Source organism: Heterodontus francisci, chromosome 2 (assembly GCF_036365525.1).
Source record: "Heterodontus francisci isolate sHetFra1 chromosome 2, sHetFra1.hap1, whole genome shotgun sequence".
Lineage (NCBI taxonomy): Eukaryota > Metazoa > Chordata > Chondrichthyes > Heterodontiformes > Heterodontidae > Heterodontus > Heterodontus francisci.
In genome coordinates, this window is record NC_090372.1 from 223,225,300 (window position 1) to 223,243,306 (window position 18,007).

The 18,007-nt window shown below is 45.8% G+C and overlaps 1 protein-coding gene across 1 annotated transcript; it reads left to right on the forward strand.

Moving 5' to 3' along the window:
• Nucleotides 1–1,581: 1,581 nt before the first annotated feature.
• Nucleotides 1,582–17,862, forward strand: LOC137381225 (zona pellucida sperm-binding protein 4-like). The gene is made up of 11 exons (XM_068053603.1): nt 1,582–1,669; nt 9,183–9,361; nt 9,432–9,529; nt 9,605–9,738; nt 9,832–10,021; nt 10,161–10,308; nt 10,460–10,532; nt 11,330–11,440; nt 12,338–12,445; nt 17,197–17,338; nt 17,775–17,862. Exons 1-11 carry the CDS (start codon nt 1,582–1,584, stop codon nt 17,860–17,862), a joined length of 1,359 nt encoding a protein of 452 aa, XP_067909704.1.
• The last annotated feature ends 145 nt before the right edge of the window (nt 17,863–18,007 follow it).

Sequence of the window (18,007 nt, forward strand, 5' to 3'; positions counted from 1 at the left end):
GAAACCATGGTGTAGAAGCAGTTTGGGTAGAGATGAGAAATGATAGAGGCAAGAAGTCCCTTGTGGGAGTGGTATACAAGCCCCCTGACAGTAACCACATGGTAGGACAGTGTATAAAGGAAGAAATAATGTGTGCTTGTCAGAAACATACAGCGATAATCATTGGAGGATTTTAATCTACATAGAGACTGGAAAAATCAGAAGGCAAAGGTAGCCTTGATAAGGAGGTCATAGAATGTTTTCAGGATAGTTTCTTAGAACAGCACATTCTGGAGTCAACCAGAGAGCAGGTTATACTAGACCTGGTCTTGTGTAACGAGATAGGATTATTAATGACCTCATAGTCAAGGCGCCCCGAGGTAGCAGTGATCATAATATGATTGAATTTTGCATTCAGTTTGAGGGAGAGAAGAATGGGTCCAAGATCTTAAACTTAAACAAGGGCAATTATGAGGGCATGAAAGCAGAGCTAGCAAAAGTGAACTGGCAAATTCGGTTAAGGGATAAGTCAATAGAGATGCAGTGGCAGATATTTAAGGGGATATTTCAGAATCAAAGTGACTTTTGACAATGAAGCCCGGTGCCCATGTCATCAGAGTGCACCCAGGTTCGCACAGGCACAGAACAGACACTTGCTGTCAGTCTGGTGCTGCACATGCTCAGCCGACATCAGCAGCCGGCTTGCCAGGACTAATTCGCACATGTGCGCAAAAACGTCATTCGGCACTCATCACTCCCGGCCTCCCCACTTCTCCCCACTCAGCTGCTCACTCCCCACTTCACCACCCACTCCTGGGAAGCGAGGAAGAGAGAGAGTGACAAGATAGCCAGTGAAGGGGAAGGAGAATGTGAGTGGGAAGGAGTGGGGAGCGAGCAGCAAGGCGAAGAAGGGGAATTGCACACACAATCAAGCTGAACACAAGCTCCCAGGATTTATCTGTTCCAACTTCCAAAATGTTGGAAATTCCTTTTTAAAATGCTCACTGGTTTAAAATTAGGGTTTGTGTCCAGACACAATTGTCAATAAAATTCATTAAACAGCACGTTGCTGGGAGCAGGAGAGGTGACCAGAAACAGGAGGGAGTGGAGAGCAGAGGAGAGGAAGCGATGAGGCTGCGATCATCTTTTGGTTTCATTCCTTATTGTTTTTGTGATGAATTGAGCAGCGCCATCTTTGCTACTGACAGCTGCCAAAAACATCGCAGACAGTGACATTTCAGTGCATGAGGCTGCATTTGCACATGGGCAAATATTGCGCTGCCTAGTGGTTGCATGGTCAGCAAAATCAGCCTTTCAGAATACACAGAATAGATACATTCCAACAAGAAAGTAAAATTCCAAGCTGAGGACCCACCATCCGTCATTAACTAAAAAAGTTAAAGATGGTATCAAAATTAAAGGAAAAACATATAAATCATCATTTAGTTGTACAGAACTTGAGTATTGCTGAAAATAGAGAGATGTTATCGAAGCTTTTCATCCTGCACTCATCAGGACAATCACAAGAATAACCAATGTGAGGGAAAACAACAACTTATACTGCATGAGAAGAGAGTGCTGATTGGAGTCGGTGGGCTTATAATGGATATTAGAAGAGAGCCTATCCACAGAAATGGAGACAGAGAAGTCAAGGAAGGGAAGGGAAGTGTTGGAGATGGACCATGTAAAGGTGAGAGAAGGATGGAAATTAGAAGCAAAGTTGTGGGAGCAGGAAACGGCACCAATACAGTCATCAATGTACCGGAAAAAGAGTTGGGGGAGGGGGCCTGAGTAGGACTGGAACAAGGAATGTTTGACATATCCCACAAAAAAACAGGCATAACTAGGACCCATGCAGGTACCCATAGCAACACCTGCCCATTTACGTCCTCTCTCCTCACTATCCCAGGCCCCAAACACTCCTTCCAGGTGAAGCAGCGATTTACTTGTACTTCTTTCAATGTAGTATACTGTATTTGCTGCTCACAATGTGGTCCCCTCTACACTGGGGAGACCAAACGCAGACTGAGTGACTGCTTTGCGGAACATCTCCGCTCAGTCCGCAAGCAGGACCCCGAGCTTCCGGTTGCTTTCCATTTCAACACCACCCCCTGCTCTCATGCTCACATCTCTGTCCTGGGATTGCTGCAGTGTTCCAGTGAACATCAACGCAAGCTCGAGGAACAGCATCTCATTTACCGATTAGGAACACTACAGCCTGCCGGACTGAACATTGAGTTCAAGAATTTCAGAGCAGGACGGGCCCCACAATTTTACTTTTATTTTTAGTTATTTTATGTTTTATATATTTATTTATTTATTTCATCTTAGTTTGTTCAGTTTGCTTACCAACTGTTTTTTTTTATGTTTGTGCTTATGGCTGTTCAGTTTTCTGTCCATTAACACCCTATCTGTACTAATACTTTGTCTTTCAGCACACCATTAACATATTGTTTACCTTTGCTCCATGACCTTCTGTTCAGTTATTCCTTGACCTTGTCCTTTCTACACCTTCTCCTTTGTTATCTCTTGCCCCACCCCCTACTTTACTTGCTTATAACCTTTCACATTTCTAATATTTGCCAGTTCTGATGAAGGGTCACTGACCTGAAACATTAACTCTACTTCTCTCTCCACAGATGCTGATAGACCTGCTGAGTATTTCCAGCATTTCCTGTTTTTATTTAAAACATGGATCTGTTCAATCCACTGAGATCACAAGGGGACATTCCAGGAGATGGGGGTCTCTGAGAGGGGCTTTGATCTGGAGCTGAATCAATCTTCCCCAGTGTCCATGGGATGGAAGCGGCCTCTCTCTGTCCCACAAGATACCGAGTGTGTCATTATCACAAACAACAAGATGATCATTTACAATTCTCGCTTTCCTGACTTCATGAGACTTTATGTCTAAATTCTATCCGTGCTGCCTCCTTAAGAGGGGACACTTGTGGAGCTGTCTTTGGAGCCAGTGTCCTTTCCTGCTTGATTAAAAACAGAGCCCATCTCCGTGTGAGCCGTGGGAATGCGGGTTAATGTTGAGGAGGCGGTGGAGCTGGGACTGTGTCTCAGGCTGATTGGCAAACTCATTTACTGCAGCTTAAACAGAGCTGTCAGAAAAAGGGGCATTGTGTTCAGTAACCTTACTCACCTGGGAGGTTTCACTTGTTATCATGGAGATATTCCGTATTCTAGCTTTGTTATTTGTTACAATCTGTTCTGCTCAGCCGCCCTCTCTCTTTCTGCCCGCTGATAAATGTTGGATATCTCCCAAATTCCGGCAAGAGTGTGGATTTGCGGGAATTGCAGGCAGTGAGTGTGTGCGGAGAGGTTGTTGCTTTGATGTTGGGAGCCGGGATGTGCCGCCGTGTTTCTATTCACTGGACAATCTGCCAGGTGGGTGTATTCTCACTCCGTCTATATTCCAGAGCAGTTATTTCCAGGGTCAGCTGTAGTTGGGATTGTCCAGGATAATCCTTTCATTTTCCTTGGATTTAGTTCAGTGGATATTTCAAACCTGTCTGTGAAACTGATTGTGGGATGAAGACCATCTCCTCCAATAGTTTATCTTCATCCCAATCAAACTCCCCCAGGAGAATCCCGGGAATATTAACTGTCAGGATTTAACACTGAGCCCTGATAATATTGGTTTAGGGTTTGGTTTTAAGCGAAGGAGGGGAGAGGTTTGTGGAGAGAATTCCACAGGCCAAAGGGCCTGTACTGCGCTGTCATGTTCTATGTTCCAAGTTGAGAGTGGTCCTAAAGGAAGAGTGCTAAATTGGGGGAAGGCCAACTATACCAAAATTCGGCAGGAGCTGGGGAATGTACATTGGGAGCAGCTGTTTGAAGGTAAATCCACTTTTGATATGTGGGAGGCTTTTAAAGAGAGGTTGATTAGCGTGCAGGAGAGACATGTTCCTGTGAAAATGAGGGGTAGAAATGGCAAGGTGAGGGAACCATGGATGACAGGTGAAATTGTGAGACTAGCTAAGAGGAAAAAGGAAGCACACATAAGGTCTAGGCGGCTGATGAAAGACGAAGCTTTGAAACAATATCGGGATTGTAGGCGCAATATGAAACGAGGAATTAAGAGGGCTAAAAGGGGTCATGAAATATCTTTAGCAAACAGGGTTAAGGAAAATCCCAAAGCCTTTTATTCATACATAAGGAGCAAGAGGGTAACTAGAGAAAGGATTGGCCCACTCAAGGACCAAGGAGGAATGTTATGCGTGGAGTCAGAGAAAATGGGTGAGATTCTAAATGAGTACTTTGCATTGGTATTCACCGAGGAGAGGGACATGACGCATGTTGAGGTTAGGGACAGATGTTTGATTACTCTAGGTCAAGGCGGCATAAGGAGGGAGGAAGTGTTGGGTATTCTAAAAGGCATTAAGGTGGACAAGTCCCCAGGTCCGGATGGGATCTATCCCAGGTTTCGGAGGGAAGCGAGAGAGAAGAAATATTTGGGTCCTTAACAGATATCTTTGCAGCATCCTTAAACACGGGTGAGGTCCCGGAGGACTGGAGAATTGCTAATGTTGTCCCCTTGTCTAAGAAGGGTAGCAGGGAAAATCCAGGTAATTATAGACCGGTGAGCCTGACGTCAGTGGTAGGGAAGCTGCTGGAGAAGATACTGAGGGATAGGATCTATTCCCATTTGGAAGAAAATGGGCTTATCAGTGATAGGCAACATGGTTTTGTACAGGGAAGGTCATGTCTTACCAACTTAATAGAATTCTTTGAGGAAGTGACAAAGTTGATTGATGAGGGAAGGGCTGTTGATGTCATATACATGGACTTCAGTCAGGTGTTTGATAAGGTTCCCCATGGTAGGCTGATGGAGAAAGTGAAGGTGCATGGGGTCCAAGGTGGACTAGCTAGATGGATAAAGAACTGGCTGGGCAACAGGAGACAGAGTAGCAGTGGAAGGGAGTTTCTCAAAATGGAGATGTGTGACCAGTGGTGTTCCACAGGGATCCGTGCTGGGACCACTGTTTGTGATGTACATAAATGATTTGGAGGAAAATATAGGTGGTCTGATTAGCAAGTTTGCAGACGACACTAAGATTGGTGGAGTAGCAGATAGTGAAGGGGACTGTCAGAGAATACAGCAGAATATAGATAGACTGGAGAGTTGGACAGAGAAATGGCAGATGGAGTTCAATCAGGGCAAATGCGAGGTGATGCATTTTGGAAGATCCAATTCAAGAGTGAACTATACAGTAAATGGGAAAAGTCCTGGGGAAAATTGATGTACAGAGAGATTTGGGTGTTCAGGTCCATTGCTCCCTGAAGGTGGCAACGCAGGTCAATAGTGGTCAAGAAGGAATACGGCATGCTTTCCTTCATCGGATGGGGCATTGAGTACAAGAGTTGGCAGGTCATGTTACAGTTGTATAGGACTTTGGTTCGGCCACATTTGGAATACTGCGTGCAGTTCTGGTCGCCACATTACCAAAAGGATGTGGATGCTTTGGAGAGGGTGCAGAGGAGGTTCACCAGGATGTTGCCTGGTATGGAGGGCGCTAGCTATGAAGAGAGGTTGAGTAGATTAGGATTATTTTCATTACAAAGACGGAGGTTGAGGGGAGACCTGATTGAGGTGTACAAAATCATGAGGTATAGACTGGGTGGATAGCAAGAAGCTTTTTCCCAGAGTGGGGGATTCAATTACAAGGGGACACGAGTTCAAAGTGAAAGGGGAAAAGTTTAGGAGGGATATGCGTGGAAAGTTCTTTAAGCATAGGGTGGTGGGTGCATGGAACGCATAACCAGCGGAGGTGGTAGACGCGGGCACGATAGCGTCTTTTACGATTTATCTAGACCGATACATGAATGGGCAGGAAGTAGAGATACAGACCCTTAGAAAATAGGCGACAGGTTTAGATAGAGGATTTGGATCGGCGTAGGTTTGGTGGGCCGAAGGTCCTGTTCCTGTGCTGTAATTTTCTTTGTTCTTTGTTCTTTGAGGCTGATGGAAGTAGGAGAGAGAATTTCCTGATCAAGGGGCTGGAAATGGGTTTGGGGAATGTTGGGGGTGGGGGGTTGGATATGGGGAGGGGATTTTAACCCCAGGGTTAGAATTTAAAATTATTTTCTCTGCTGGACTGGGAGCCGATGTGAGTTGGAGTGCAGGGTGAAGATGTAACTGGATTTGGTGTGGGTTATGATCGGGACAGGAGTGTTATAGAGGAGTGGAAGTGATTGTGGGATTGGGATCCTCCCGCTGAGAGGTCATGGAATCATGCCTTTTATGTGTTCCTGGGATGTGGGTATTAATGGCCAGGCCAGCATTAATTGCCATCCTTAACTGCCCTTGAGAAGGTGGTGGTGAGCTGCCTTTTTGAACTGCTGCAATCCATGTGGGATAAATACACCCACAGTGAGGAAGGGAGTTACTGCATCAAAATCCTGGAACAGTGAAGGAATGGTGATTATAGTTCCAAGTCAGGATGGTGTGATTTGGAATGGAACTTGCAGGTGGTGTTAACATGTAACTGTTGCCTTTGTCTTTCTCGGTGGTGAAGGTTGTGGGTTTGGAAGGAGCTGTCGAAGGAGCCTTTGTGTTGTGCAGTGCACCTTGTAGATGGTACACACTGCTGCTACTGTTTGGGAGTAGGGGAGTGAATGTTTGTGGATGGGGTGCCAATTATGTGGGCTGCTTTGTCCTGGATGGTGTAAGCTTGTTAAATGTTGATGTGCCCATCCAGGCAAGTAGAGTGCATTCTATCTCAATCCTGACTTATGCTATTGTAGATGGACAGGCTTTGAGTTAATCACTGCAGGAATCCCAGCCTCTGACTTGCTCTTGTAGCTACACTATTTATATAGTTACCCCAGTTCCCAGGATGTTAGTGGGGGATTCAGTGATCAGAATGCTATTGAATATCAAGGGGAGATGGTCATTGCCTGGCATTTACGTGGCATGAGTTTTACTTGCCATGATGAAATCGGAATATTGTAGCACAGGAGGCCATTCTTACCGTCAGGTACTTACTGGTTCCCTGAAAGTAAAGAACAGTACAGTATAGGAACAGGCCATTTGGCCCTCCAAGGCTGCGCCGATCTTGATGCCTGTCTAAACTAACGCCTTCTGCACTTCCGGGGCCCATATCCCTCTATTCCCTTCCTAGTCATATATTTGTGAAGATGTCTCTATCGTATCTGCTTCCACCACCTCCCCTGACAGCAAGTTCCAGGCACTCACCACCCTTTTTTTTTTAAACTTGCCTCGCACATCCCCTCTAAACTTTGCCCCTCGCACCTTAAACTAGTAACTGACTTTTCCACCCTGGGGAAAAAGCTTCTGACTATCCACTCTGTCCATGCCACTCATTACTTAGTAAACTTCTATCATGTCACCCCTTCACCTCCGTCGTTCCAGTGAAAACAATCCGAGTTTATCCAACCTCTCCTCATAGCTAATGCTCTCCAGACCAGGCAACATCCTGGTAAACCTCTTCTGTACCCTCTCCAAAGCCTCCACGCCCTTCTGGTAATTTGGTGACCAGAATTGCACACAATATTCTAAGTGTGGCCTAATTAAGGTTCTGTCCAGCTGCAACATGACTTGCCTATTTTTATACTCTATGCCCTGACTGATGAAGGCAAGCATGCCGTATGCCTTCTTGACTACCTTATCCACCTGCGTTGCCACTTGCAGTGACCTGTGGACCTGTACGCCCAGATCTCTCTGCCTGTCAATACTCCTAAGGGTTCTGCCATTTACTGTATACTTCCCACCTGCATTAGACTTTCCAAAATGCATTACCTCATTTGTCCGGATTAAACTCCATCAGCCATTTCTCCGCCCAAGTCTCCAACCGATGTGTATCCTCTGACAATCCTCATCATTATCTGCAACTCCACCTACCTTTGTCGTCCACCAACTTACAAATCAGACCAGCTACATTTTCCTGAATCATTTAGAGATACCACAAACAGCAAAGGTCCCAGCACTGATCCCTGTGGAACACCACTAGTCACATCCCTCCATTCAGAAAAACACTCATCCACTGTCACCCTCTGTCTTCTGTGACTGAGCCAGTTCTGTGTCCATCTTGCCAGCTCACCTCTGATCCCATGTGACTTCACCTTTTGCACCAGTCTGCCATGCGGGACCTTGTCAAAGGCTTTACTAAAGTCCATAAAGACCACCTCCACTGCCCTTCCCTCATCAATCATCTTCGTCACTTCCTCAAAAAAATTCAATCAAATTAGTAAGACACGACCTCCCCTTCACAACCATGCTGTGTCTCAAACAAGTTTGTTTGTTTGTTTCCAAATGGGAGTAAATCCTCTCTAATAGTTTCCCTACCACTGACGTAAGGCTCACCGGCCTGTAATATCCTGGATTATCCTCGCCACCCTTCTTAAACAAAGGCACAACATTGGCTTTCTCCAGTCCTCTGGGACCTCACCTGTAGCCAATGAGGATGCAAAGATTTCTGTCAAGGCCCCAGCAATTTCTTCCCTTGCCTCCCTCAGTATTCTAGGGTAGATCCCATCAGGCCCTGGGGGCTTATCTACCTTAATGCTTTGCAAGACACCCAACACCACCTCCTTTTTGATAATGTGATGACTGAGACTATCTGCACTCCCTTCCCTCGGCTCATCATCCACCAAGACCTTCTCCTTGGTGAATACTGATGCAAAGTACTCATTTAGTACCTCGCCCATTTCCTCTGGCTCCACACAGATTCCCTTCTCTGTCCTTGAGTGGGCCAACCCTTTGCCTGGTTAGAGCAATTGGCTTTCTTCCCCTGTTTCTCATTTCTCCCCACCATCCCCCCCCCCCCCCCCCCCCCCCTCAAAAGCCCTGCATGTCATCTCCAGATAATTATCCAATAGTCTTTGAAAGCTCTGATTAAATCTGTCTCCACCACTCGGGCAGTACATTCCAAATCCTAACCACTCGCTGTGTCAGTTTTCCCTCCTGTCACCTCTGCTTCTACCAATCTCCTTCAATCTGTGCCCTCTGGTTCTCCACCCTTGTGCCAATGGGAACAGTTTCTCTCTATCTAATTGGTCTAGGCCCCTCATGTTGCCCACCTATCAAATCTCTCCTCCTGGGGAAGCTGGGACTGTATTCCTTGTTCTATCCACAGAGCTGAAGTCCCAGTCCCTCATCCCTGGAAGTATTCTCAGAAACATGTTCTGCTGAGATTGGGACAACAACTAAACTCCTTTCATTGCCTGTCTTGCAGTTTGCACCAAGGATGGGCGGGTCCTGATCGCCATCTCCAAGGATTTGACGCTGCCTCCTGTAAACCTGACAACGGTGCATCTGAAGGATGGACACGGAGCTGAGTGCAGTCCCACCGTGGCCTCTGTAGACACTGTGCTCTTTGAGTTCGCACTTACTGAGTGTGGCACTAGCCAGCGGGTATGTATTGTGGCTTGGCTGTCCCATCAATGGGTGTCAGTCAGTACTGATGGTCTTGTGTCTCTTGTAGCTGGACGGGGTGGACGTGGTGTATGAAACGGATGTGTTGGCTCAGTTTGAGATCTTGGATGGTGCTTTGGGATCGGTGAGCCGGGACAGCCCCTTCAGGTGAGAATGGGAGCACATTGAGCGGCTAGAGGTGGTGAGGAGCTGAATTGTGCAGCCGTGTCCCTTCTCTTGCAGGCTCCATGTCCAGTGCAGTTACAAGGGAAGCCAGGAGTCTGAATTGCAGCTGAAGCCCCGAGTTTACACCCTTTCTCCGCCACTGCCTGCCACCGAGACCGGGATCCTGCTTCTGGAGCTGAGAATAGCGAGAGGTAGCGAGTGCTCTCTGATGGCTAGTGTCCAACTTCTGTCTCTCTCTCTCTGTCTCTGCACATTGTGACCATCCTGCATCTTTCTCTTTTCAGATGCTGCCTACCGGAGCTGGTACGTGGCCAGTGACTACCCGATCCTGAGTGTGCTCCGGGAGCCCGTGTTTGTGGAGGTTCGTGTCCTGAACCGGAACGACCCATCCCTTGTGCTGGTGCTCAATGAGTGCTGGGCGAGCCCTACTGCCGAGCCCTATTCCCAGCTTCAATGGAAGCTCCTGGTGAACAGGTGAGGGGGTGGGGGAGGCAATGAAGATTCAGCAAAGCAATGAGGTGCCAGCAAGTGGTTTCCCTGTTCCTCTGCATTGTATTCTAGTCTCATCTTGGATCACTAGTTGACAGCAATGCTATCATTCTTTCTGTTCCAGGTGCCCCTTTACTGGTGACAACTACAAAAGCCGCCTCCTCCCGCTAGACGCTGCTTCCCATTTGCGTTTCCCAACTCATCATAAGCGCTTTGTAGTCAGCACTTTCACTTTCTGGGAGCGAGTTTCAGGCCGGCCTCTGAGCGGGGAGGTGAGTCTCCTTCAGTCATTCTGGCTGACTTGGTTGAGCTTGTTACTGAGTGAGCTCCCTGTTCTATCTATCTTTTTGAATGGAGAAGCATTCCTCTCCTCCTGCTTCCTGGGAGCTGTGGCACTCACCATACCGCACTGTCTCTTTGCAGGTTTACTTCCACTGCAGTGCTGAGGTTTGTTCCCCTTCCAGCCGAGAGAACTGCACAGCTTCCTGCAGCCCCAGTAAGTACCTGGGATGTGAGTAGAAAGTGAACCCTGATGGGGAGTGTGGGAGATTTGAACACTGGGCCCAGAAGTGTCAGCAATCCTGCAGCTCTGAACTGCTCAATGTTTTCCCCCAAGTCCCACTGTGTGCAAGTTTCCATCAGGAAGTGGCAGTCAGTGTGAGCACAAGAAAGCAGGGAGATGCAGACCAAGCATGTTGTGATCCCTCAGCCAGGATAATGTGAGCAGGAATGTTGGTTCATTGTTCCTCACTCCTCACCTGCAGAGTGGAATCTAATTGGTCCAGGTGCACTCTGCTCCAAGCCTCAACTCGTTCAATCTTTGTCTCGAAACTTTGAACAGGCATCTGATTCTCATGTCAGCAGGAGTTTCCAACCGAATGTCTCTATTTTTAGAAGGGTTTTCTCTATTGTCACTAGTGAAATTAGTTAATGAAGGCCAGACTGGCCATTGTAGAAGCTTTGTGATTTAAAACCAGTCCTATGGAATTGTTTTGATCAGGAACCAACATTTAGTGTCTGTCATAGAGCCTAGTGCTTTTTTGGTTGAGGCCATCAAGTGATTACAGCCCAGGAGGAGGCCTTTGCCCCCACAGTCCACTGTCACTTCTCTGTAGATAAATCAGTCTCATTCCCCTGCTCTGTCCCTGTAGCTCAGCAATTTTATTTCCATCAAGCACCCATCCAATTTACTTTACTAAATGGATTATCTCCTCCTGACACCAATACTCAGCAGGTGTGAGCTTGAAGATCTGATTCAGGCAACTACTGAACCTTGAACTCTTCCTTTCCCAGAGAGACGAAGAAGCACCAATGACCAGTCTGGGACCTTGGTGACCACTGGGCCCATCATTTTCCTGGAAGATGGGGAGAGTTTGTCTGCAGGGATCCAGCAGGAAGAGAAAGGTAAAGGAGGAACTTCCTCCAATGTGTAGTGATGCAGTAACTGGTGCCCCTCTAACCCTGGCTTCTCTCCGCAGATGCTGCTGTGGATTCCCCCTCCCATGTTCTTCCTGGAGTAGCAGTTGGGGTGGCTCTGCTCTCTGTCGTCCTGTTGGTTGGGACTGTTGCTGTGTGGAAAATGGATGTGGGTCACAGGGTGGGTTCTGAGTGCAGATCAATGGAACTGTAGATCTGTCTGGATAATAAACTCCTGTTTATAGATGAAGTCTTGGTCTCTATCTGAATGTTAAATTATTCAATGGCAGTTGCAATTTATAATGAACTTTCAGTGATCAATTACACCTCACCCACAAGTATAAAATGGGGTTGCTCATGATTCTAGTTGTAACTAACTCTGATCCTGGGCAATTGTCGCAGACCTCTTTCTGGTACTGCCAGTTCCATAAATATATTAACTCGTTCAAACCTGACACATGAGCAGTCAACTCCATCCTCAGTGAACAGGACTGGTTTTCTGGACTCTGCCACAGACATCTGAACAATCTGTTCCTGCTGAGAATTAACCCTGAGCTGATGTATTGAGGATTAGTCTAGACCATGTGCTTGGGTTTTTATTGGGTTGCTGGAGATACTGGTTACTGACAAATATACCTGGATGCTGCAGGAGAAGGGAGAATTGCAACATGAGGAGCACCAGCATTCCTACTAATTGGACCAAGTTAGGATATCTCTGATGCATCCTTGAAGATGGGGAAACAGCAAGTCAGGTTGCTGAAATGACACTTAATGGGAGATTAGGAAAACTGACTGGAGCCTGGCAGTGCTGCAGGGTTCCCTTGTTTCACTAGTCTGGGTGATGTTTGTAATTGACAAATCTGATCCTTCAAATATCTTAAGCAGTTTGGGCTGTTGCTGAGCAGCAGTGGAAGCTGAATACTGAGTCTGAGCAGTTGTTGGGAATTGTCAAATACAGATTGATTACAGACCCATTACAAAGCATGAAGGAGGGTCAGCATTAGGATATTCAGGATGGAGTCTGTGGCTGCTCATCCTTGTGTAGTGTCAGCTGAATGAAGCTCTACTCCACTCTATTCAGTGGAATGACACTGCTCTGATACAACAGCTCAGTGCTAATTCAATACACTTGTCTGGGCAATCCTTTAGAAAGGGATTGCTGCTGATATTGAGCATGCAGTTTCAGAAGGCTTGGGGAAACTCAGCTGAAAATGACAGTAAAGTCAGACAATATTGGCATAAAATCAATAACTATCTGTAACCATCTGCATCCTGTTCTGTAAGTATTCCTCCCATCACCTCTGGTTCTATTGACCAGCTTGTTCCCTTTTGGTTCTGATATATTGTAACAATGGTAAGTTCTGTAATGACATTTCAGACCCTCATTTTGAACAAAGAACCGTACAGCACAGGAACTGGCCATTTGGCCCTCCAAGCCTGTGCCAATCTTGATGCCTGCCTAAACTAAAACCTTCTGCACTTCCAGGTCCCATACCCCTCTATTCCCTTCCTATTCATTATATTTGTCAAGATGTCTCTAATGTTGCTATTGTATCTGCTTCCACCACCTCCCCTGCCAGCAAGTTCCATGCGTGTGTCCATCCCCTCTAAACTTTGACCATCTCACCTTTAAACCTATGTCCCCTAGTAACTGACTCTTCCACCCTGGGGAGAAAGCTTCTGACTATCCACTGTGTCCATGCCGCTCATAACTTTGTAAACTCTATCATGTTGCCCCTCGACGTCTGTCATTCCAGTGAAAATTATCAAATCACCTCAAACTCCTTTTTACTAGGAACAGCAGCAGCTTCTACAATCTATCAACATAAGTGGCGTTGCTCATTCTAGTAACTTTTCTGCACCCTCTACATCCTTCGCTTACCTTGATTAGTGTCCAGAATTTTCAACCAGCCTCCAGTTGAGGCCAAAACTATTTTAGTAAACATTCATGCAGGAAAGTCCATTTCCAATTAAAATTACTAGTTCAGATTCATCTCTGGCTCAAGGAAAAGACAAATGCCTAGTAAAATCCTTCAATGACCATTTACTCTCTGCTTCCTGCTGTTATGACAGACAGGAGTAGTGCAGTCTTTCTTCAGTTCCACTTCTCCATGGGTCATCACAGGACAGTATTTAGGAGTGACCACTGCACAGTCCTTGAGACAAAGTCCCATCTTCACATTAAGAATACCCTACATCATGTTGTCGAACTACAACCATGGTGAATGGGAGAGAACAAACAGTACAGCACAGGAACAGGCCATTCAGCCCTCCAAGTCTGCACTGATCATCATGCCACGATTGCAAACATATCTAGCAATGCAAAACTGAGCATCCATGGAGGTGCTGTGGGCCATCAGCAGCAGTATTGTACTCAACTGCAATCTAACCTCCATGGTCTGGCATTTCCCCACTCTACCATCCCCATCAAGTGGGGATGCCAACCCTGGTTCAACGAAGTGTGCAGCAGGGCATGCCAGGAGTAGCACCAGGCTTACCTCAATGAAGTGTCAGCCTGGTGAAGCTACAACCCAGGATTACTTGCATGCCAAGCAGCATGCAATAGGCAGAGCTAAGTGATCACACAACCAACAGGTCAGATCTAAGCTCTGCAGTCCTGCCACATCCAGTGATGAATGGCAGTGGACAATTGAACAACTAATTGGATGAGGCAGCTCCACAAATATCCCCATCCTCAATGATGGGGGAGCCCAGCACATCAGTGTCAAAAAGTTCAGGCTGAAGTATTTGCACCAGTCTTCAGCCAGAAGGGCCGAGTCGATGATCCATCTCTGCCTCCTCCTGAAGTCCCCAGCTTCACAGATGTCAGACTTCAGCCAATTTGACTTGCTCTACATGATATCAAGAAATGACTGAAGGCACACAAGTCATCAAGGCTGTTTGTTTAGCTTAAGGCATATGACATCCAGTAAAAGGTTTGTTTTCAAACAAAACCTCTAGTGTCTTCCCACTGACTCTTGTAGCAATAAATAAATCCATGGAATTTTTCATTTTTGCAAATAACAAACATCCACAATCTTTAACAGAAGTCCTCAAAACATCTCAAACAGATCATAACACTGCCACTGAGCTAATTTTGGTTCCAATTTGCTAATTCCCCTTGGATCCCATGAGCTTTCACTTTTCTCACTAATCTGCCATGTGGGACCTGGTCAAAAGACACATTTCATTGTAGACATCAAAACTTGCTCATTGACTATTACCTCCTTCAAAGAGTTATTGAAGTTAGTCACAAATGAGCTCCACTTAATAAACCCAACACTGGTTGTCCATCTCATCTTTCACTTGCTAATTGACGATTTTTCAGTCCCTCAAATTTCTCCAATAATTTGCCCATTGACTTTTCACAGACTACCTTGTTATTACCTGATTTACTCAGTGCCATTAGCGAAGTTCACTCCTTTAGATGTGCATCAGCTCAGTCTTGATACGCCACCTGCTGTACCCTCCAGCTCAAAGATCAGAATACAGATGTGTTAGCAAATTTGGGGAGTGAAATTATAACTATGTTTGAGCAGTTCCCAAGAGTGAAATATTCTAATTTGTAAAACAACTTTACTTGTGGCTCTGGTGATTTACCTGCCACAATTCGCAAGTAATTGTTTATGAAGGTGTTTATTTTTATTAGTATGTCAGCCAAGAGCGACGTCTCAATTCATTCCATCTTCGCTGCCTCCGGAGAATACTTGGCATCAGGTGGCAGGACCGTATCTCCAACGCAGAAGTCCTTGAGGCGGCCAACATCCCCAGCTTATACACCCTACTGAGTCAGCGGTGCTTGAGATGGCTTGGCCATGTGAGCCGCATGGAAGATGGCAGGATCCCCAAAGACACATTGTACAGCGAGCTCGCCATTGGTATCAGACCCACCGGCCGTCCATGTCTCTGCTTTAAAGACGTCTGCAAACGCGACATGAAATCCTGTGACATTGATCACAAGTTGTGGGAGTCAGTTGCCAGCGTTCGCCAGAGCTGGCGGGCAGCCATAAAGACGGGGTTAAAGTGTGGCGAGTCGAAGAGACTTAGTAGTTGGCAGGAAAAAAGACAGAGGCGCAAGGGGAGAGTCAACTGTGTAACAGCCCCGACAAACAAATTTCTCTGCAGCACCTGTGGAAGAGCCTGTCACTCTAGAATTGGCCTTGAAAGCCACTCCAGGCGCTGCTTTACAAACCACTGACCACCTCCAGGCACTTATCCATTGTCTCTCGAGATAAGGAGGCCAAAGAAGATGTATTCCTAATGTCCAGCATGCAGTCTGGCAATTAAGGAACCTCTTACAGAAGCCATAGACATGAAGATTATCTGAAAGCTTGGTGACCAAGGAAACATTACAAATTCATTAGTGATCTGCAGCCTCAGATAGCCACATCGGGGAATGATATGACAATAGAGGCCCGGCTTAAAAATGGGCATGGTACAGTAAGGAGCAATGAAGGAAGGAGGGAGAGAAACAATGGCAGTACCATTCCACAACTGCATATATTCCAGGGACCAACTGGTAGAAAAAGATGGTGGAACTAATTTGCAAGGAAATTACTGAGCATTGCAAAAACTATGTAGAGTAGTTATAATGGGGGACTTCAATTATTCTAATGTGGACTGAATAATGGTCGTGTAAATGGCAGAAAGGGGGAAGTGTTTCTCAAGTGTGTTCAGGAGAATTTTCTACTTCAGTTATGTTTCTAGTCCAATGAGGAAGGAGACATTTCTGGATCTGAATCTCATTCTAGGGAATGAGATGGGACAAGTGGATCAAGTGTTAGAATATATAGAGACAGTGTTCATATCACAAGGTTTAGTTTTCTTTGGGGAAAAAAGGTAGGGACAAATTCAGAGGAAAAGTAATGAAATTTGGGTGAAGTCAATTTCAATGGTATGAGAATAGGTCTGTCCCAGATATATTGTCAGGCAGAATTGCAATTGAATAAAGGACTACTTTTCAAAAGAGTTTGGGTAATGTTAAGGTGCATTCCCATGAGAAAGATAAGACAAAAAACAAAGCCAGAGCTCCCTGGATGACAAGAGATAGAGAGTAAGATGAATCAGAAAAAAGGTGTATGACAGAAGTCAGGTGAACAAGTGTGAACAGGCTAAACATTGAAAGTTCAGAGTGAAGTGGAAGAAATGAGAAGCAAAAAGAGGAGAGACTGGCAGCTAACAAAAGGGAATACAAAATCTTCTATGGACAGATCTGAGGAAGGATGTTCTTGCTCGAGGGAGTGCAGCAAAGGTTTACCAGACGGATTCCTGGGATGGTGGGACTGACGGATGAGAAGAGATTGAGTCAGTTAGGATTATATTCGCAGGAGTTCAGAAGAGTGAGGGGGGATCTCAGAATTTTATAGGTTTCTCACAGGACTTGACAGGGTAGATGCAGGAAGGATGTTCCCGATGGTGGGGGAGTCCAGAACCAGGGGTCACAGTCTAAGGATACGGGGTAAGCTATTCAGGACTGAAATGGGGAGAAATTACTTCATCCAGAGAGTGGTGAGCCTGTGGAATTCACTACCACAGAAAGCAGTTGAGGCCAAAACATCTCTTTTCAAGAAGGAGTTAAATACAGATATTGGAGTTGGGTCTAAAGGTATCAAAGTGTGTGGGGCAAAAGTGGAAACAGGTTACTGAGTTGGATGATCAGCCATGATCATAATGAATGGCGGAGCAGGCCTGAAGGGATGAATGGCCTACTCCTGCTCCTATTTTCTCGGTTTCTATGTCAGCAGTAAAAGGTGCTAAGAGAATGAGTGGGGCTGATTCAGGACTAAAAGTGGGAAGTATGGAGGCAGAGAGCATAGCTGAGGCATTAAACTATTACTTAGCATTGGTCTTGACCAAGGAAGATGCTGCCCAAGTCAGTGACAGGAGGTAATTAACACACTGTTTAGGCTAATTGATAGCAGTGACATTAGAAAGACTGGTTGCAGTTTATTTGGTAAGTCAATGGGACTGGATGAGATACATCCAAGGATACACAGAGACCAGGGCAGAAATTGCACAAGTACAGACCATAATCTTCCATTCCTCAGAGACGGGAGTGGGGCCAAAGGACTGCAAGGGTAAACCCATCCATTACAGGCCAGTCAGTTCAACCTCATGTATGGGAAAGTTTTTTGAAAATGAAAATCCAGAGCAAATTAACAAGTCACTTGGACACATGTGGATTAAAGGGAAGCCAACATGGATTTGCTAAGGGCAAACAGTGATTAACTAATATTTCAGTGAAGAAACTGAAGGTTGGAGAGTGATGCAGTTGGAATGTACATGGACTTCCTGAAAGCATTTCATAAAGTGCCCAAAACAGGTTTGTCAGCAAAGTTGACACCAATGGAATAAAAGGGATTGACAAGGACCTAGACATAATGCATGGCAAAATTAACATTTGCCAATGACACAACTTGGAATTATTGTGAAGAGGACAGTGGTATGTCTTTAAAGACAGGTTGGTGGAATGGGCAGAGAAAATATCAGGCAGAAGTGATTCCAGAAGAATGAGGAAAGGCAATATAAAATAAATTAGAGATGGTGTGGGGAGGA

Excerpts from the sequence above, each read along its gene's own strand:
- LOC137381225 (XM_068053603.1), top strand. The coding sequence starts at position 1,582 with ATGGATATTAGAAGAGAGCCTATCCACAGAAATGGAGACAGAGAAGTC. Across the intron at positions 9,362-9,431 it reads AGTGTGGCACTAGCCAGCGG|CTGGACGGGGTGGACGTGGT; the intron begins GTATGTATTGTG and ends TGTCTCTTGTAG. Across the intron at positions 9,530-9,604 it reads AGCCGGGACAGCCCCTTCAG|GCTCCATGTCCAGTGCAGTT; the intron begins GTGAGAATGGGA and ends CTTCTCTTGCAG.